The following is a 21,648-nucleotide window of genomic DNA, read 5'->3' as shown; positions in this document are numbered from 1 at the left end:
ATATTATTGTGACAAAAAGTAAAGTGACATATCATTAAAGTAAAATGAAATAAAGTGACATGACTTATGTTGATAGGATAACATGTTTGAAGTGACCATAACAAAAATAAACAAAATAAAACTTCTAGAGCTGTGAGCCAATAGTGAGATATCAGATGTGGTGCCCAGCTAATACAGTCAATACAGCTTAGGAGGAGAGAAGGAGCGTCAGGCCCAGAACTCAACCACCACCCCCTGTTATGAAGAGTTAAAGAGTCTAATGGCTCTGAGGACTAAAGATCTCTGGTATCTGTCCATATTGCAGTTCTGTGATAGCAGCCTACCGCTAAACAAACTCGTCTAATTAATTATGGTGGTGTATAGTGGGTGATGTTCATTGTGCATAATAGATAGCAGCTTGCACAGTGTCCTTCTCTCTGCCACCATCACCAGAGAGTCCATTTTCATGCCAGCCACAGATCCTGCTCACCTGATCAGCTTGTCAATACGCTCACCATCTCTCTTCTTCAAGCTACCCCACTTGCTCACTAAATATAACGTGATAGATAATTACAACGGTGAACAGATATAAAGGACATCATTAAGGACAATACACATAATCCAAACAGACAATATTGCTCTGCTGATATGGTGACTGGAGGACAGACCTGCACAAGTTGCTTTGTAATGTCGGGGCACCAACTGGGTGTCCCCCTTTAATGAAGTCAAATGAAACAAAACAAAAGTGGACGCGATGGCCAACAAAAACACACCTTTACAGCCCAATAGACAAATTTACTTTGCAGTTGTGTGAACACGATGGCGCTTGCTTCATGTTGAGTTCACGGGTCAAACAGCAGACTCCATCCTCTGGGGGGCCAGCAGCTTTTCAAGAGTCCCACCCAGAAGGACAGGGGCAGCTCTGGGCACTGTGGCTGAGTCAGTTCCCCTCATTTGGTTTCTTCTCAGAGCTGCAGGTGGATAAGGAGAGACAGTCAGTGTGAGCGCCCCCCTCTCGTCTCAGAGTGGTATCACTTACCTCACAGAGACAGGAAGGTCATCTCCAGGTGGGCACACATGTGTGACAATACATAGAACTGGCCGCTCATTTGTTTGCACTGCTTGTATTGTTGTATTCAGCAGCACTTTGAGAATTGATTCTCATTACATGTTTATTTGCACTTCATTTTTGTTCATCTTTGTATTAACATGGAGTTGATAGTTTGGAAATGTAACAATAAATTTAATAAATGATTCCTGTAAATTTAAGAAATAGCAAATGTAAATTTGGTGTAAAACACATTATGACTTCTTTGGGACTTGAAAATTAAGACTTGACTCAAAACCTGCCTAACAACATTTATTTCTAGAGCATATTTTCATATAAATAATGGAGCTCAAAGTTCTTTACATGATGAAGAAATATGAAAAAGACAAAATAAATAAGAATTAAAATTAGGGAACAATAACTAAAATTAATAAAAGTAAGGTCCGATGGCCAGGAAGGACAGAAAAATAAAAAAAACAACTCCAGACAGCTGGAAAAAAAAGTAAAATCTGCAGGAGGTCCGAGGCCAAGAGACCACCCAGCCCCCTCTAGGCATTCTACCTAACATCAGTGACCTCAGTCAGTCCTCGTGGTATTCAGGGTACACATGGAAGAACTTGATGATGACGGTCCCATAATGCACTTGGTTGCTCTGCTCTTCATATCTTCAAGTGCTGTTATGTCTTTCTGGTACTGAGGAGACCAGAACTGCACTCAGTACTCCAGATGTGCTCTCACTGGTGTATTATAAAGTAAGAGTATAATGTCCCTTGATTTAAATTCAACAGTTTTTATGATATAGCCTCACATTTTATATTATCTTTTTAATTGCTTCTGTACTTTAATTAGACAAAGAAAATGTTGTGTCAAAATAAACCCCTAAATGCTCTTCAGAGGTCTCCTCCTGTAGCTCAGTGTCTCCCATTTTGTATTTATATTTGGCTGAACTGAATCACTCAGGTGAATAGAAGACGCATCGGGATGACAGCAAGTGAAGTGAAAAAGTATCACAAAAATAATACAAACAAATAAAAGAGGAGACTCCATAACACTTCTGGGACACATACTGTATATTCCTTTATTCCAGTTCAAAAAATGAACCAATTACTAAAATACAAACTTTGACATACACAGACACAAACAGACCTGCTGCTGGTCACCACTAGAGCTGCCAGTCCTGAGTATTAAATGACAGAAAAGAATTCCAGTTTATCATCCTCACCCCATGGTCACCTGTGTCAAGTCCATCTGGTCACATGAGTGCAGGACGCCGTCAGTCTCATGTCTGTGAGGTTCTTATCCAGTATTGACGTCCGCATGTCAGTCTGAATGACTTGGCACCAGTCAGTCCAGCGTGATGGCAGGAGACCCTGTCAGGTATATAGTGCCTTACTTTATAAGAATGGCAGTGGTCTCGTGTTCACACTGCAGTTCAGTGAAAAGTCAGAATACAAGTGGCCATTGAACCTTTGTGTTGTGTGTCCTTCAGTCTGTCTGTCTGTCTGTCTCTCCTCATGTCCTCACTTCTCTCTCTTCTTCTCCACAGCCTGTCTCTTTGTCTTCTCACCTCCAGATGTTGCTCAGCTCTCTCCTCAGCTCTTTCTGCTCCACACTCACGACTGACTGAACTGAACCTGAGCGACAACAAAATGGAGGATTCAGGAGTGGATCAGCTGTTTGAGGGGCTGAGTGAAATCTGCAAATTAGAGAAACTGAAGTAAGTGAACAACAAGTGTGTGTGTGTGTGTGTGTGTGTGTGTGTGTGTGTGTGTGTGTGTGTGTGTGTGTGTGTGTGTGTGTGTGTGTCTCATGAATTTTATTTCTTGTCACATTTTGGCTCTGACTTTTCCACTCCCACAACACAAACGCTGTGTTTAATCAGGACAGACTGCAATGTCCCTTATGGACAGACAGATGGACGTGAGGTGACACAACTGCAGATTTCCTTTAATAATTCAATTCATAAAGACAGCATTGTGACCCTGAGCCCCTCCACCACACTGGTCACTCTCCTCATCCTTTCTGTCCAGACTGTTGTTTTATTTCTTGTCCCACAAGCCCACGCTGTCCATTCTTTATTTTAATCTCATACTTGTCCCTGTCCTCCATTGTCACTTTCCTCCTTACACTCCTCTGATGTCCTCACTAAAGTTTGTTAAAATCACTAAAATAGAATAAGGAGGAGAAACACAGTCAGTTTGAGGAGAAGAGACGACTAAAGTGACAGATGACAAAGAGGAGTGGACAGTTAGAGATGAACTGGAGTGACAGATAAGAACAAGGAGAATAGAACAGCAAAGATAAGGAGAGACAAGAGAAGGAGATGAACAGAATGAAGAAAAGGATGAATAAAAGAGGAGGAAAAGGCAGAGGATAAGAAGAAGGAGAGAGAGGAGTACAGACAGAGGAACAGGAGGAAAGGTGGACAGAAGCAGTAGAAATGACCAGCCAGCCATACATAGAAAGAGAAGGTCATAGGGAGGAGAGGATTAGGACTGAAGGCAGTGTGGACAGAAAGGTGGGAGACACAGGAAGTGACCGCCATTATAGCCAAGTGGACTGAACAGGCCGACATCATTCTACAAGACATGACCCCCAAGTCTACACAGGACATCGACATATATCTGTCAGTGGGCTTAGTGACCGACAGGTGGACACACACATCATGTGCAGTAGACATCCAGAGACACTGAGAGAATTCTGGGAAGGTGACCTCAGTTGGAGTGTCAGTGAGATACTCCAGTGTGAGGAGTGGCGCCCTCTTGTGTTTGTAACTCACACTTGTGTCTCTTGTGGGACATTAAAACAAGAATCTCACGACATGATCAGTGTAGGCTGTCACATTACTTTCTCAATAGTCCAGTATATAGCGCCTTTTTGATATTTTTATACACACATGGTCTTCACTGATGTCATCACAGGTCCAAACCCTCTGCCTCACAAATCCTCCTTTTGTCATTTCAGTCAGTCAGGTTCTTCCTAAATGCCAGCAGACAATCAAATAGCCGACTGGAGATGTGAATAATTTGACGTCACTAAGGACACCTGTCACACTAGTCCTGTGCCCCACTGGTCACTCTGGTCACTGCGTGATTCTCTTTACTACTAAATACAAAGCTGTGTAGTGACACATGTCAGTGGTCAGTGGTTGTGTGCAGGTTTTTAAATTAAAATGGTGGACTCAGAGGGGCGTAGGTGGATGTGGTAGTGTGGGGGAGCAGAGCAGCCCTGGAGTGTTGGTGGTGAATTGGCGGAGCGCACTTTACACCTGCAGACACGTGTGGTTCAGCCAGTGTCCTCATTAGTGTTCTGGGGTGTGGAATTAGACACCTGCAGCACAGTGAGTTTAAAATGAGACAAATGAAAAGATGGAGATGGAGGTTAAATGAGAAATAAATACAGAATTGTGGCTGAGTTGATGCAGTGGAGTGGCGGTCAAGAAGTGGCTGTGAGAGGAGTGAGCACATGGCACTCAAGGGGTAAGGTCAAAACATACTGTGTGCCCAGAGAGCAACAGTGACCAACTGCACTGAGTGGGCTTCTGCTGAAGGCTGAGGGACGGCGTTAGGATAAAGGAGAAGGTCTCACGAGGCACCCTGCTGAAGGCCATGGGATTGTGGTGGGAACACAAGCTGAGTTTGGGGTCGTCAACGGTGACCAGCTAAGGTGGCTGGGGCAGAAGCCGATGTGAAGGATGACTGCCCTTGCCGGTGGTCTCCTGGCTTGCTGAGGAGAACTTAAATGGTAATCAGAGGAGATGTCAGTTTTAGGTGGCACAGAAACTCTTATTGTTTTTACATACAATAATGCCAGTGCAGTGAGAATTGTGCCAATAATACTACTATCAAAGTGACAGGTGGCACATGATATTAAGCATAATATTAATGTGACAAATACTAAAGTGACATATCATTAAAGTAAAATAAAATAAAGTGACATGACTTATGCTGATAGGATAACATGTTAGAAGTGACCCATAACAAAAAAAAACAAAAAACTTCTAGAGCAGCGAGCCAATAGTGAGATATCAGATGTGGTGCCCAGCTAATACAGTCAATACAGCTTAGGAGGAGAGAAGGAGCGTCAGGCCCAGAACTCAACCACCACCCCCTGTTATGAAGAGTTAAAGAGTCTAATTGCTCTGAGGACTAAACATCTCTGGTATCTGTCCATATTGCAGTTCTGTGATAGCAGCCTACCGCTAAACAAACTCCTCTGATTTATTATGGTGGTGTATAGTGGGTGATGTTCATTGTCCATAACAGATAGCAGCTTGCACAGTGTCCATCTCTCTGCCACCGTCACCAGAGAGTCCATTTCCATTCCAGCCACAGATCCTGCTCACCTGATCAGCTTGTCAATACACTCACCATCTCTCTTCTTCAAGCTACCCCACTTGCTCAATTTATATAAAGTGATAGATAATTACAACGTGAACAGATATAATGGACATCATTAAGGACAATACACATAATCCAAACAGACAATATTGGTCTGATGATATGGTGACTGGAGGACAGACCTGCACAAGTTGCTTTGTAATGTCGGGGCACCAACTGGGTGTCCCCCTTTAATGAAGTCAAATGAAACAAAACAAAAGTGGACGCGATGGCCCAACAAAACACACCTTTTCAGCCAAATAGACAAATTGACTTTGCAGTTGTGTGAACACGATGGCGCTTGCTTCATGTTGAGCTCACAGGTCGAACAGCTGACTCCATCCTCTGGGGGGCCGGCAGCATTTCAAGAGTCCCACCCAGAAGGACAGGGGCAGCTCTGGGCACTGTGGCTGAGTCAGTTCCCCTCATTTGGTTTCTTCTCAGAGCTGCAGGTGGATAAGGAGAGACAGTCAGTGTGAGCGCCCCCTCTCGTCTCAGAGTGGTATCACTTACCTCACAGAGACAGGAAGGTCATCTCCAGGTGGGCACACATGTGTGACAATACATAGAACTGGCCGCTCATTTGTTTGTACTGCTTGTATTGTTGTATTCAGCGGCACTTTGAGAATTGATTCTCATTACATGTTTATTTGCACTTCATTTTTCTTCATCTTTGTATTAACATGGAGTTGATAGTTTGGAAATGTAACAATAAATGTAATAAATGATTCCTGTAAATTTAAAAAATAGCAAATGTGAGTTTGGTGTAAAACACATTATGACTTCTTTGGGACTTTAAATTTAAGACTTGACTCAAAACCTGCCTAGCAACATTTATTTCTAGAGCATATTTTCATACAAATAATGGAGCTCAAAGTAAAGAAAGAGAAAAAAGACAAAATAAATAAGAATTAAAATTAGGGAACACTAATTAACATTAATAAAAGTAAGGTCCGATGACAAGGGAGGACAGAAAATACAATAAAACTCCAGACGGCAGGAAAAAAAGAAAATCTACAGGGGATCCGAGGCCATGAGACCACCCAGCCCACTCTAGGCATTCTACCTAACATTAATGACCTCAGTCAGTCCTCGTGGTATTCAGGGTTCACATGGAAGAACTTGATGATGACATCCCATAATGCACTTGGTTGCTCTGCTCTTCATATCTTCAAGTGCTGTTATGTCTTTCTTGTACTGAGGAGTTTTTATGATATAACCTCAAATTTAAATTATCTTTTTGATTGCTTCTGTACATTACTTAGACAATGAAAATTTTATGTCAACATAAACCCCTAAAATAAATAAACCCTAAAATAAAAAAATAAAAAATAAAATAAATAAATAAATAAATTTTTTATAAAAAAATAAAATAAAACCTAAAATAAACCCCTAAATGCTCTTCAGTTGTCTCCTCCTGTAGCTCAGTGTCTCCCATTTTGTATTTATATTTGACTGAACTGAATCACTCAGGTGAACAGAAGACGCATCGGGACGACAGCAAGTGAAGTGAAAAAGTATCACCAAAATAATACAAACAAATAAAAGAGGAGACTCCATAACACTTCAGGGACACATATATTCCTTTATTTCTGTTCAGAAAATGAACCTATCATTAAAATCAATCACAACTAATAAATAAACTTTAACAAAGACAGAGAGGAACAGACCTGCTGCTGGTCACCACTAGAGCTGCCAGTCCTGAGTGGTAAATGACAGACCAGAATTCCAGTTTGTCATCCTCAACCCGTGGTCACCTGTGACAAGTCCAACTGGTCACCTGAGTGCAGGACACCGTCGGTCTCATGTCTGTGACGTTCTTATCCAGTGTTGATGTCCACATGTCAGTCTGAATGATTTGGCACCAGTCAGTCCAGCATGATGGCAGGAGACCCTGTCATGTATATAGCGCCTTACTTTATAGGAATGGCAGTGGTCTCGTGTTCACACTGCACTTCAGTGAAAAGTCAGAATACAAGTGGCCATTGAACCTTTGTGTTGTTTGTCCTTCTGTCTGTCTGTCTGTCTGTCTCTCCTCATGTCCTCACTTCTCTCTCTTCTTCTCCACAGCCTGTCTCGTTGTCGTCTCACCTCCAGATGTTGCTCAGCTCTCTCCTCAGCTCTTTCTGCTCCACACTCACGACTGACTGAACTGAACCTGAGTGAAAACAACAACATGGAGGATTCAGGAGTGCATCAGCTGTGTGAGGGGCTGAGGAGTGAAAACTGCAAATTAGCGAAACTGAAGTAAGTGAACAACAAGTGTCTGTGTGTATGTGTCTGTGTGTGTGCGTGTGTGTGTGTGTCTCATGAATTTTATTTCTTGTCACATTATGACTCTGACTTTTCCACTCCCACAACACAAACGCTGTGTTTAATCAGGACAGACTGCATTGTCCCTTATGGACAGACAGATGGACGTGAGGTGACACAACTGCAGATTTCCTTTAATAATTCAATTCATAAAGACAGCATTGTGACCCTGAGCCCCTCCACCACACTGGTCACTCTCCTCATCCTCTCTGTCCAGATTGTTGTTTTATTTCTTGTCCCACAAGCCCACGCTGTCCATTCTTTATTTTAATCTCGTACTTGTTCCTGTCCTCCATTGTCAGTTTCCCCCTTACACTCCTCTGATGTTCTCAGTAAATTTTGTTAAAAATCACTAAAACAGAATAAGGACGTGAAACACAGTTAGTGTGAAGAGAAAAGCCAACTAAAGTGACAGAAGACAAAGTGGAGTGGACATCTAGAGCTGGACTAGAGTGACAGATAAGGACAAGAAGAATAGAAGAGCAAAGATAAGGAGAGACAAGAGAAGGAGATGAACAGAATGAAGAAAAGGATGAATAAACGAGGAGGACAAGGCAGAGGATAAGGAGAAGGAGAGAGAGGAGGACAGACAGAGGAACAGGAGGAAAAGTGGACAGCAGCAGTAGAAATGACCAGCCAGCCATACACAGAAAGAGAAGGTAACAGGGAGGAGAGGATTAGGACTGAAGACAGTGTGGACAGAAAGGTGGGAGACACAGGAAGTGACCGCCATTATAGCCAAGTGGACTGAACAGGCCGACATCATTCTACAAGACATGACCCCCAGGTCTACACAGGACATCGACATATATCTGTCAGTGGGCTTAGTGACCGAACAGGTGGACACACACATCATGTGCAGTAGACGTCCAGAGACACTGAGAGGATTCTGGGAAGGTGACCTCAGTGGGAGTGTCAGTGAGATACTCCAGTGTGAGGAGTGGCACCCTCTTGTGTTTGTAACTCACACTTGTGTCTCTTGTGGGACATTAAAACAAGAATCTCACCACATGATAAGTGTAGGCTGTCACATGACTTTCTCAATATTCCAGTATATAGCGCCTTTTTGATATTTTTATACACACATGGTCTTCACTGATGTCATCACAGGTCCAAACCCTCTGCCTCACAAATCCTTCTTTTATCATTTCAGTCAGTCAGGGTCTTCCTAAATGCCAGCAGACAATCAAACAGTCGACTGGAGATGTGAATAATTTGACGTCACTAAGGACACCTGTCACACTAGTCCTGTGCTCCACTGGTCACTCTGGTCACTGCGTGATTCTCTTTACTACTAAATACAAAGCTGTGTGGTGACACATGTCAGGGGTCAGTGGTTGTGTGCAGGTTTTTAAATTAAAATGGTGGACTCAGAGGGCGTAGGTGGATGTGGTATTGTTGGGGAGCAGAGCAGCCCTGGAGTGTTGGTGGTGAATTGGCGGAGCGCACTTTACACCTGCAGACACGTGTGGTTCAGCCAGTGTCCTCATTATTGTTCTGGGGTGTGGAATTAGACACCTGCACCCATGTGAGTTTAAAACGAGCTGAGCAGGATAGTCAAGAACAAAACTGAACAGGAAAGAGAAATGAAAAGATGGAGACAGAGGTTAAATGAGAAATAAAGTAAATGCAGAATTGTGGTAGATCTGATGCAGTGGAGTGGAGGTCAAGAAGTGGCTGTGAGAGGAGTGAGCTCATGGCACTCACGGGGTAAGTTCAAAACATATAGTGTGCCCAAGGAGCAAGAGTGACCAACTGCACCGAGTGGGCTTCTGCTGAAGGCTGAGGGATGGCGTTAGGAGAAAGGAGAAGGTCTCACGAGGCACCCTGCTGAAGGCCATGGGATTGTGCTGGGAACACAAGCTGAGTTTGGGGTCCTCAGCGGTGACCAGCTAAGGTGGCTGGGGCAGAAGCCGATGTGAAGGATGACTGCCCTTGTCGGTGGTCTCTTGGCTTGCTCAGGAGAACTGAAATGGTAAGCAGAGGAGATGTCAGTTTTAGGTGGCATAGAAACTTTTGTTGTTTTTACATACAATAATGCCAGTGCAGTGAGAATTGTGCCAATAATACAACTATCAAAGTGACAGGTGGCACATGATATTAAACATAACATTAATGTGACAAATACTAAAGTGACATATCATTAAAGTAAAATAAAATAAAGTGACATGACTTATGTTGATAGGATAACATGTTTGAAGTGACCCATAACAAAAACAATACAAAATAAAACTTCTAGAGCAGTGAGCCAATAGTGAGATATCAGATGTGGTGCCCAGCTAATACAGTCAATACAGCTGAAAAGCCAGGACATAAAGAAATGAGCTGCTCTTGTGACAAATTCAAACTGAGGACACAAACATGTCACTCCTTTGACCCCCACATGTCCTGTGAAGTCAGCTGATAAAGTGTTGTGGATTTCCTTTGCTGTCATTTTGATCAAATCACTTATGGGCACAGATGTGAATGGACAGCAGTGGTCAGCAGTCATGGGGGTCTCTTCACAGTCCACTCAGACCACCTCTGTGCCCTCTGGACTGGACTTTGTGACGCTGACAGTGCATTTGAAGCTCGTCCTCCTGCTTTATTACAAATTAGTAGAAGGAATAGGAAAACTGTGCTCAACACCACTGATGTGTTTAGTGGACAAAGGTCAGCTGGACAATGTCACCGGTCAGTATGAGATTTCTGAGTGGCCAAGGACAGAAGTGTCACATGTCAGTCTTGTTCTCCATTTCCATTATGTCATCACTCCTAAAATCAGGCCCAGTGTTTGTCCTTCTAAACCAACAGAGTGTCATCGTCATCATCTAATTACTGTGACATGAGGAGAGTCCATCATGACAAACAGCTGAGTGTTAAGCTCTGCAGTGACCAGAATGTCTAACAGTTGTCTTTGCATGATGTCCTACAAATCAGACAAAATGTCTACACATCCTGAGTCCTGAATGACACAAAGAAATCCCACTTTGTCAACCCACCCCATTTTCACCTTCTAAAAGTCCATGTGGCCTCTCAAGTGCAGGACGCTGCTCATTTCTTTGAGGTTCATCTCCAATATTAATGTCCGTGTGTCCGTTTCAATGACTTCTCATCTGTCAGTACAGCATGAAGGCAGGAGACCCTCTCAGGTGTTTGGTGCCTTACTTATAAGAACAGCGGTGGTCTCGGGTTCTAACAGGCTCAGTAAAAGTAAAAATGCCAGCAGTCATTGAGCCTTTGAGCTCTGTGGCCTTCTGTCTGTCTGTCTATCCCTCCTCATGTCCTCACTTCTCTTTCTTTATCTCCACAGCCTGGAGTTATGTGGTCTCACCTCCGGATGTTCCTCATCTCTCTCCTCAGTCCTCTCTTCTCCACACTCACAGTTAACTGAACTGACCCTGAGCAACAACAAACTGGGAGATTCAGGAGCTCACCAGCTGGGTGAGGGTCTTTGGACCCCAAACTGTAAATTAAAGACACTGTGGTGAGTAAACAGGGTGAGGTGTGTGGGGTTATGAAGTCACAGCTGACCACCTGATCGACGGACTGATCACAGGACACCACATGGACTGACTGAAGGAAGGAGAAAGAAAGGCAGTGGGATGACAAGGGCAAAGAGCAGTGGACAAGTGGAGCTGGATGGAGATGACAGACAGGGAGGACAACAAAGATAATGAGAGATGACAGAAGGAGAACAACAAAGAGGAGGAGTGTGAGATAAGCTGAGAAAAAGAAGAGCAGAAAAGGTGAACAGACAGAGAGACAAGGACACAGGGAGGAGAGGTGACAGGATCAGGACAGCAGGCAGAGTGGACAGGAGGAGAGGGTGGACAGGGTTATGGGGGTCTCTTGGAACTAACAAGACAGAGAAGAGCCAATGTTAGTGGACAGGTTGGTGAGGGGACAACAAGAAGAAACAAGAGGACAGAAAATGAGAGAAGACATGATAGTGAGGAGGAGAAGGAAAGAAAATAGTAAAGAGAGAGACTGGACATTAATTAAGAGAGCAGGACACAGGAAGTGACCACAGAAGGGTCAACACTATGTCACCTGGACAGACCACCTTCTGTTGTGATTGCTCTAACAGCACAATATAACAAAGGGGTGAGGCCTCTAGAATAGCCCACCAAACAAATGTCACCCCCAGGCAGGCCCACCCCAGGCAAACAGGAGGTTTCAGGCCTGACTAGGCCTCAGAAAGGAGCTCAGGCTTTTAAATTCAAAATAAAATCAAAAAGAGTCTCAGAGGTGTGAAGTGAGTCTGACCAGAGGGAGAACCGTAAAAACTTCAGCTGGAGCATAGACAAGTCCACAAGTGGTCTTCATAAAAGACAAGGTTTATTAACAAAAGAGCCAAAGGGGCTGCCAAAGGCAATCCAAAGCTAACGACATTCAAAAAGCACAAACTGTAAGAGAATCTGAACTCAAGAGCCAAAGGTTCAAAGACAATAATCAGAATTAAAACAAAAGAGCAAAATACTCACAAAGACCACCAATCACCAGAGCAGTCAAATGAGCCGCAGCCTTTAGAGAGTTGGGGGGGCAGGTGGTCCTGCATCTTGGGATCAAACCACAAAATACAAGGAACGTGAGAGATCTGCAAGACACACACAGAGATACTAAATAATAATGAAATAGAATAAAAATAACAGATAATACAGAATTAAACAAATAATAAATGAACAGAACAATGTTATAAAAACAATGAAGGAGAATAAAAAATGAAAACTGTCAGCAGGAGCCATGAAGGACCCCCAGTTTAATTAGAACACCTTCACTGAGATGAGATGAAACCAAAAGGCCTTCAGAGGACGATGACCTGACTGGACAGTGAACTGAGTGACCAGCAGGGTGACACACATGTCACGTGACTTAGGGACAATGAGGAGAATTCTGGGAAGTTGACCTGAGTGGGCGTGTCACTGTGATAGTACAGTGTGTGAGGTGGGCTCCTCTCATGTTTGTAACTCACACTTGTGTCCTTCACAGGTTGAACTATAATGAGATCAGTAAGAGTGAGATGAAGAACCTGAGGTCACTACAGGAAGAGCTGAACAGGACTGGACGGCAGGTGAATATCGACATATGAGAAGACTGGACATGCTGATCAACTGACCCCAGTGATGATGCCCCCTGTCCACTCTCTCTGAATTCTTCTCTTTATTCTTTTATAATCCCCTCAGCTCTCCTCCACATTTAATAAACTCTCCATGTCTTCTTCTCAGCCTGTGTGCTTCTTCTTTAAACTCACTTGTGCTTCTCCACCTTGTCACCCTGAACTTGTCACTAAACTCCACAAGTTCAGACAAGAGGCCCCTGAGTTTCACCAGCCAGAGAAACACAGTGAGAATTATCATCTGAAACCAGCAGGGGTCACAAAGCCCATCGAGGGGAGCAGCAGGAGCAAACATGGTTGGGCAGTCCAGTTGTAGGGTGATGGAGAGTGAGGCCAATCCTAGCATTGGTGACAAATACTGGACAGGCACCGGGCCATCGTAGGTCAAGCTGATGGTGGTCCGAGCAGAAATCTCATAAACCTACTGCTCCTCAACATCATGTGGTGTTGTTTGAACCTGTGTCTGCTCCACTCATTGTCCACTGCCTCATTTGCACACAATTCATGTCATCTGCTGTTTGTGACTCTACCATGTGCTGGTTTGGACTTCTGTGACACTTTAACACACCCAGTGCTCAGGTCTTTTTGTCTTCTTTGTCATTCCCTAATTGTCACCTCGCTGTCACCTCAACTCGTATCCTCTTTAGAGAGCAGTGGCCTGAACAAGTGAGCCATTTAAAAAAAATTAGAGCAAAAGGACAAGACGAGGAGAACTCAGGCCTGCTGGTGTAGAAAGTGTGAGGGACTGGTGGCCCACCCAGGGTTATATCTCATGCATTGAACTCAATGTTGACTTTGAACTGGACTGAGTGGGCTCAGGAAATAGAGGGATGGAGGACACCAAACACATAATAAGAAATAAGAGTGGAATTGGGATGAGAGTCCAATTACTGAGGGCCTGGATGATGGAGCATGAGACCTCAGCTTGAAGGTGGGCTTCTCTTGAACAGCTGGACAAGGAGCAGAGTTTGGACAGATGGACTTTGAGTGTGACAGAGGAGAAGAGACAGAGAGACAAACAACGGTTCAAGAAGAAGAACTACAAAGAGAAAAATGGTTGGAGAGACATGAGAGATAGGGGACAGATGGGGACAGAAGGGGAGAGTCAAATATGACAGAGGGGGACAATAAATGGAGGAGAGAAGGAAGAGGCCATTTTAAAGTGAAAAAGAGGAAATACTGAGTCACATCAGATTGGAGCAGAGAGTTTGATTTCCAAGGTCACGCAGCCTTGAAGGAGACATGATGACCATCTGCATCCACTTCTGTGCTGAGAAGTCTGAAGATCTTTGTGGACAAGAAGATTCTGCTCTGCCTCAGTTGTGGTTCAAGCAAATCCATGACATTTAATATCCATTAAAGGTTATGCAGTAAAAAGATCCAAATAAAGACCACAGTGGCAGAGATGGAAATGTGTGGTGCATTCTGCATCATGGGGTATACCAGCCCAAGAAACACAAGGTGTGTGTGGTATTCGATTGTGCAGCTTCTTTTCAAAGGACCACACTAAATGAGCAGCTTCTTTAGAGGCCAGACCTTACTAGCACACTGATTGGTGACATTATGAGGTTCCGCCAAGAATCTATGGCATTAATGGCTGATGTGGAAGCCATGTTCCTCCAGGTTAGTGTTCCTTCAGAGGTTGTTGATTTACTCAGATTCTTATGGTGGCCAGATAGTTACATTAAAGGAATGCAAGTGCCATTGTTTGGTGCCACCTCCTCACCAAGCTGTGGTGGTTATGCTCTCAGACAATGTGCCGAGGACAGCAGGCATTTATTTGATACTCCATTAGTAGACACAGTTATGCACAATTTTTTGTTGATGTCTGCATAAAGTGTTAAAGCAGATCAGGCAGCTCAGCACCCTCAGCCCAAAAGAAGGCACTCGGAGTCTCGGGACAGGCAGCAGAATCAGACTTTATTGTACGGCGCACATACAAACTCAGCTCAGATGACTTGAGACCCGAGCATTCAGTGAGCTTCAGATTTATTACACTTCTCATCACAAAATATCCCCCCTTCACACAGATTCCCATCATCTGCTTTCCAGGGTTTCTCATGATGATGACCTCGCTCAGCACCTTTTCTCATAACAATCACCAGATGTTGCCGACTTTCTCATAACAATTTACTCTTCACTATCTGTTTCTTCATTAAAATCCCTTTGGCTCAAAAGATGTATTTGCCTCTTTGAGGTGAGCGTCACCTGATCACTCCTCTCTAATCCTGAGCTGTTAAAGATTGACGGCTTTTAGTTAATTAGTTCTCACCACTACTTTGGACTCCGTAGAACCCACCTGTGAAAACTGGACTGCTTAATTAATAACTCAATTAATGTTTACTGATTGCACTAGCATCTCTTATGGCTAACATAATGGATAGCCATGCCAGTTAGATGGCAGTGCGCAGCTTCACCGATAAGGACTACGCTGTGGACAGCTTGGCGTGGTGCCTCTTGACTACTTGAAATAAAAGCACAGGCCCATAACAATTAATGCTTACATAGTTTAAAACTGGTGTAGTATACACTTCTGTAACTTTATTATTATTCATAAAGATGCACAAACATCTATATATATAATTCATTAAGCCGCCAACAAGACAGACACCCATGGCGCACGCAGGACGGAGCCACGCCCACCAACTCTAAGACCATTGGATACGACGACAACTCGCAGAGCCACGCCCAACAACTCGAACGCGATGACTCAGAAAAAACACCGTCATTTATGTTCGTCTGTGCTAGAGTCCACATGCACCTCTGAGCCACGTTGACTGTTCATAGAGGCATGTTTCTCATGGATATGAATGGCTGTATGCAGCGTGTAAAACAGTGTGCGTGGGGTATCCCATGGGATCCTTAAAACAATCCTTTAAAACTGAGGTTAAAACACAATGAAGGAAGCAGTCTTTAAAAACCAATAAGCCCTGTGCCTCTTTTTCATTAGCGTCTCACCTGCTTCACCGATGCAGGCCCTGCAACAGTCGAGACGCTCTCTCAGCAGCTGACGTTCTCTGTGCCTGACTCCACTACTGTCAGTCGCCTGATTAAAAATGGCCTTTTGAAGGGGAGCTATGGACCCGCTATACCACAGGAACACATTGCCTTCGAGCCTGCTCTTGCTCACTCTAACGTACCGACTTTCTCTCTGTCCTTACTCGCTCGCACACTGCAAAGGGGAGTAATGCCCGCAGCACAACTCCACCCGGAAACCGTTTCAGCCACACTTCCTCGCCCCTTGCTACACTGTGAGTGCGATGATTATTTATTTAAAAATGGCCTTTTGAAGGGGAGCTGTGGACCCGCTATACCACAGGATCACCTGTGACATTGCCTTCACATTGTTTTCCTTTTATTTCTGATCCCGTCGAGCAGATCAGACACCCAGGCAAACAACACTGAATAATCAATAGCTGCAACCACTTTGCCCGCCCCAACTCCTCACCTGAGTCGGTTTCGTCTCTGTTCAGCAGTGTTTCCCAAACTTGGTCCTGGTGAACCCCGGTGGATGCAGGGTTTTGTTCCAATCAGATTCCTAATCATTAATGCCGGTGAAACTCATCCAGGATAAATCGGTTTTTCAAACGCAGCCGTGTAGCAGATTAGCTGGATGTAATAATCCGAGATGAATGCGCGCCCTCACGCTGAGTGACAAGCCAATGTATATTGAGTCTAGAAAACATGATCAGCAAGTCTTTGATAGGCTGCAACAAAATGATGAAAGAACGGGCGCATTTTTTTCACATAAGCTGGGTGGGTGGGTGTTAGTTAATTAGTTACTCGAAGGATTTCAAGATTTAATATGCACAAGCGGTAACACTGCAAAAGCAGCCCAAACCAGAAAAGACGGCTGGCAAAAAGTGGCCGACAAATTAAACGCGTGTGCATTGTACTTACTGAAAGCAGTGTTACGGATTTTGTAAATGTTCATTTTTTTCCCTCTGCTTAAAAAACATTAAAAAAAGTGGCTTGATTATGTGGCGTATACTACACCACGAGCTGGTATGCAGCGTGTAAAACAGTTTGTTTGTCGTGGATAATTTTCCTTTTACTTTTACACGAAGACAATTTCCTGTTAGATTTGCCTTTGCGATGACAATTAATAAGGCACAGGGCCAAACTTTCAAAAAGATGTGCATGTATCTGCCAAAACAACTTTTCAGTCACGGACAGTTGTATGTTGCTCTCTCCAGAGTTCCATCTTTTCATTCACTTACTGGTATGCCTGCAGGAACACGTGCAGCGAGCGAGAAAGAGCGAGCGACACACACACGCATACAGGTGCGCGAGAGAGAGAGAGAGAGCGCTGGACGCATAAGAATAATAATACTTCATTTCATTGATATACCGGTGTTTTCAGTATTCAAAGCGCTATCCACACAGGGAGGAACCGGGAAACGAACCCAAAATCTTCCACAGTCTCCTTACTGCAAAACAGCAGCACTACCATTGCGCTACAAGGCAGTTAAAGAATGCACCGGCCTCGATTTTGTTTTCACTTCTGTTTACAGCGATCGGATCGTAGCGTGCATTGTTGCAATGTTACTTTTCTTGGTGGCTTATTACATTACGGATGTTTCACATGTTAATTTTTTTCCCTGTGCTTAAAAGACATTAAAAAAGTGTTTCTCAACTGTGACTCCAGAACAACTCAGTACGCAAGCTATATTAAGTGTCAACAACGAAGACTCGCTACACCTTAATGAACAAATGCTGAAACTTATCCCTACCGACGAAGTAACTTTCACCATCGTCACAGACGATCCTGCTTTCAGTCACGGACAATTGTATGTTGCTCTCTCCAGAGGTCCATCTTTTCATTCACTCACAGTGGTATCCACAAACCCACCCTATTTGGACAACTGTGTCGTTCAGCAAGTGTTCACCCATCAATACATAATTATGCGGCGCATGCTACGCCGCGGGTTGGCTAGTATAAACTTAAATGCTACCTACATATATATATGAGCATAGAAGTGAAACAGGACAAACTTTAAAAATCAAACAGGTATCGCTAGCTAAGCGGAGGTAAGGTACGCTCGTAAACATGACCAGAGGAAGAGAGATTCGAACACAGGCTGGTGTGTGAGTGAGGAGGGCCCCACCTGGCTCCCCACTGCTGATGTCACGTATCACCCCACCGTCGACCCACAGCCTCTGTCTCAGAATAGCAGAATATATTCCTCCTACATGTGAACTATGATTCTTAGCGCCATGACACAAGTCACAAAATTAACCAGAATGTTCAAGCAAATTATAGAAAAAAGCCCGATCTAAATCTCTTAAGTAGTTCTCTCGTTTGCTAGCTAAGCGTCAACATGGTGAGCTCCAAGGCTGGCACTTGAGTGAGGAGGGCCCTGCATCTCTCCCCTCGGATTCGCACAAATAAATTGGTACGGCAAGCGAACTATGATACTTAGCACAATGAGAGACGTCACAAAATTAACTGGAATGTTGAAGCAAATTATAGAAAAAAAAACAATCTAAATCCGTTAAGTAGTTCTCTCGTGAAAAGTGGACAGACATACAGACAGACGATGGATTTTATGTATTGTGGCAAAAGCGCTCTCTTGGCATCGACCCAACACAGACTGACAGCGGAGGCACGTATTAAAATGAACAGAAAGATTTTATTTTTGTCTTCCTCGTGTCCCACAGGCCCTACACCGTCCCCAAAACACACACAAAAGAAAAACACCACAAATGTCACTTGTCTTTCTCCTCCACTCCTCCTAGGCAGCTTTGTCCTCCTCCTCTCGACTCTGGCGCCCCAAGTAGTGGCTGCAGGCTCCTTTAATAGTCCACCCAGAAGTGCGTCAGGTGATAATTAACCTAATTAAGGCTGCACTCCCGGTGTGACTGTATTGCTGCCCAGATGGGCTCAGGAAGCCGTGCAGCTCGCCCTGGCAGAGACCACAGAGCACAACAGGGATGAGCTCCGGTGTTACACAATTGTGGCCCTGATTTAACCCGGGGGGCTGCCATCAAGTGTTCTGGGGGACGTAGTGTGCATCCCATGGCTGCTCCCCCAGATCCAGTGTCAAAGGGGCATTCCGGCCGTCTGCCACAATATATATAGAGATATTTATACACACACTAATATGAAAGCTTGCCTGTAGTGTTCCCATAATTAAGCCTTGAATGCTTAGAGAAACTTGTTTAATCTACAGTATGTCAGGCAGAAGGCCCAGCACTTGTGTTCCTAAAACAAAATCTTGCTGCTTGTCAGTGTGACGATGCGGGTTTGGCTCCATGCTCCCCTTTGTTAGGGAGCCCTTGAACCCAACACCATCGGTAATGTCACCGATGAGCTAGACAGTGAGGCAATAACAACGAGCAAGGGGATGATGTAATAAAATAAAGGTGCAAAGTGCTTTTATTTAAAACAGTCAAAACAGTGTCCAAATCAAGTGCAGACAAAGTTCAATAAATAAATAATCCATAAAACAAGTGTCCAGTGGGGTTAAAACCATCCATAAATAATCCTTTAAAAATCAGAGGTTAAAAATGCAGAAATTAAAAATGCAGTCTCTCAGTCCCTTGCTATTCTCCGGCCCACCTCCATCACTGTCTCCCCGGCTCACCCATTGCTCTCTCAGCCGGCGGAGACCCAACAGCCACGAGCTCCTACAGTCAACCTCCGTCTTGGCTTCCAAAAGGACGCCACTGCCAGACCGTTGAGGTTGGCTCTCCATCCATGATCTTTTGCGCACCCGTAGTCGCTCCTCAGATCAAATGGGAGGACACCTCTCCTGCTCACCCCACTCACTTGCCTTCAGTGGGGCGAACTAGCCCCAGAGCACATCGGCCAAATGCTCCTTAGCGGGCCCCAGCTCGTTCTGTCTCTACTATAGGTGGCCAGATCCTCCCACTTAGACTGCCTTTTCTCGTCATTTAACCTCCATTATCAACATTTTCTATCGATCCTTCCATTTCTCTTCCACCATTTCTCTCTCCCCATTTCTCCTCCCCTGTAACCGTCTCGGGCTTCTCTATATATGCCAAGATGACATGGTAGCTGCAGCACATTAGCCCCAGGAACAATCACGGATGTGGGCAGTCTCTCACCTGCGCACTTAGGTGAGAAATGCCCACACCGCAGATCTCCCTGCGGCTCGCTACAGCCACCATGCCCCCTCGTTAAGCCATGAGTGCGGTGATTATTTATTTAAAAATGAACTGGCCTTTGCTGGGAGAGCTGTGGACCCATAACACCACAGTCAGCTCACCTCCTTCAAAGAACACAACATCCTCGATTCACAGAAATTCAAAACAAAGCAAGCAAAAGGGCAGGCAGGCTGGTCTATTATGCTAAAGTCAGTTGTGGCCTTTCTTAATGAACTCCTTCATGGTCTAAGACTATACTAACGTGCACCAGGATATAAGGCTTATTTTCATATGCGCTCCTGATTCTATTTGAATATATGCAGATCATCAACTTTAAGAATATACTTTTCTATAAAAGTCAGTAAAATCAGCTGGACAAAGTGTGTCTCTGTATCACAATCTGAAAGCTGCCTCTGTTAGACAGAAGGCTTTAAGATATCAAGGTGGGTTAGCAACGGTAAAGTTGTATTGGAAAACATCGCTGAAGATGACAGGGCAAAGGAAACAACAGGCCTTGACCTCGATCGAGTTTTACTTCCTACTGAAAGAGCACTAGGGGTACAGGTGTGTATCCAGTCCGACTGCTTCAAGTTTAGAGTTGACATCAACACCAAATCTCTAAGCAGAAGTTTACTGTCCATGGTGAGCTCTGTATGTGACCCACTGGGATTCTTAGCACCAGTGATTTTGCCTACAAGAAGCATTTTACAAGAGTTGTGTGGGTTGAGAATAGGGTGGGATGACACTGTGCCAGGACACCTCGCTCAGCAGTGGTCCAGGTGGATGTAAGATCTCCATCTGTTAGGTGAATTTGGACTTGATGGATGTTTCAAGCCAGCATGCTTTGGTGAAGCGGTTTCTGCTCTGTTGCATCATTTCTCTGGTGCTAGTCAAGTAGGGTATGACACAGTCACATGTCTACTTCAACAGAACTGTAGCAAACTACTTTGTCAGTGAAAACGCTAGAGTTGGGCCAGTCAAGCTCATAACCATCCATGATTAGAATTAACAACATCAACTTTAGCAGTACGCATGGACAGAATGCTAAGGAAGGAACTACAGCTGCCATTACAACATTCTGTGCTTTGGACAGACAGTAACTAAATATATTAACAATGAGACAACAAGATTCTGCACATTTGTGGCTAATAAGGTATCAGCTATTCTACAAACGTCAAAGGTGTCTCAGTGGAAGTATGTGAGCTCTCAAATCATTCCTGCTGATTATTCATCTAATGGCCAAAATGTGGATGTGTTTATGCAGAACAAGGTTTGACTGTTTGGGCCCGACTTTCATACCAAACCAACCAATGAAGGGCAGAATGTCGAGATCCCCTGGCAGACCTTACTACAACAGACCCTGAGATAAAGAGAAGTGTCCTGGTTAATTCAGTTGTGGCTAATGAAAGGGTAGATAGAGTTAATCAACTGATAGAATACTTCTTCTTATGGATGACACTTAAAAGAACAATGGCATGGTCCTTTAGATTAAAAATGATATTACTTAACCAATCCAAAATGAGAGAGGAGCTAAGTGCAAACAGAGCACAGAGTGAAACAGACAAAGTTCCACAACAACGCCAGCTGCACCAAGGAAGGTTGTCTTCTCAAATGCAAGTAACGAAGAACTGAGGAGCTTATGCAAGCTGAGATGGAAATGATCCATCATTGTTAGTATCAAGAGGAAATCTCAGCTCTACTAAAGAAGAAGAGTAGCTGGG

The 21,648-nt window shown here is 44.1% G+C and overlaps 1 protein-coding gene across 3 annotated transcripts in view; it reads left to right on the top strand.

Moving 5' to 3' along the window:
• The window catches only part of LOC114643292 (NACHT, LRR and PYD domains-containing protein 3-like), a 39,304-nt gene extending 26,379 nt beyond the window's left edge, over positions 1-12,925 (top strand). For 2 of the 3 annotated variants that reach the window (XM_051921830.1, XM_051921832.1), the window contains 3 exons: positions 7,477-7,653; positions 11,012-11,185; positions 12,691-12,925. In XM_051921830.1, the coding sequence (XP_051777790.1) occupies positions 7,477-7,653; positions 11,012-11,185; positions 12,691-12,790 (451 nt within the window). In that variant the 3' untranslated portion in view covers positions 12,791-12,925. Of the gene's footprint in view, positions 1-2,573; positions 2,745-7,476; positions 7,654-11,011; positions 11,186-12,690 lie in introns of all 3 variants that reach the window. The other variant, XM_051921831.1, reaches the window with a different exon arrangement.
• The last annotated feature ends 8,723 nt before the right edge of the window (positions 12,926-21,648 follow it).

The sequence above is a fragment of the Erpetoichthys calabaricus genome, assembly GCF_900747795.2.
Source record: "Erpetoichthys calabaricus chromosome 1 unlocalized genomic scaffold, fErpCal1.3 SUPER_1_unloc_26, whole genome shotgun sequence".
Lineage (NCBI taxonomy): Eukaryota > Metazoa > Chordata > Cladistia > Polypteriformes > Polypteridae > Erpetoichthys > Erpetoichthys calabaricus.
This window is presented reverse-complemented; position numbering and strand designations above follow the sequence as displayed.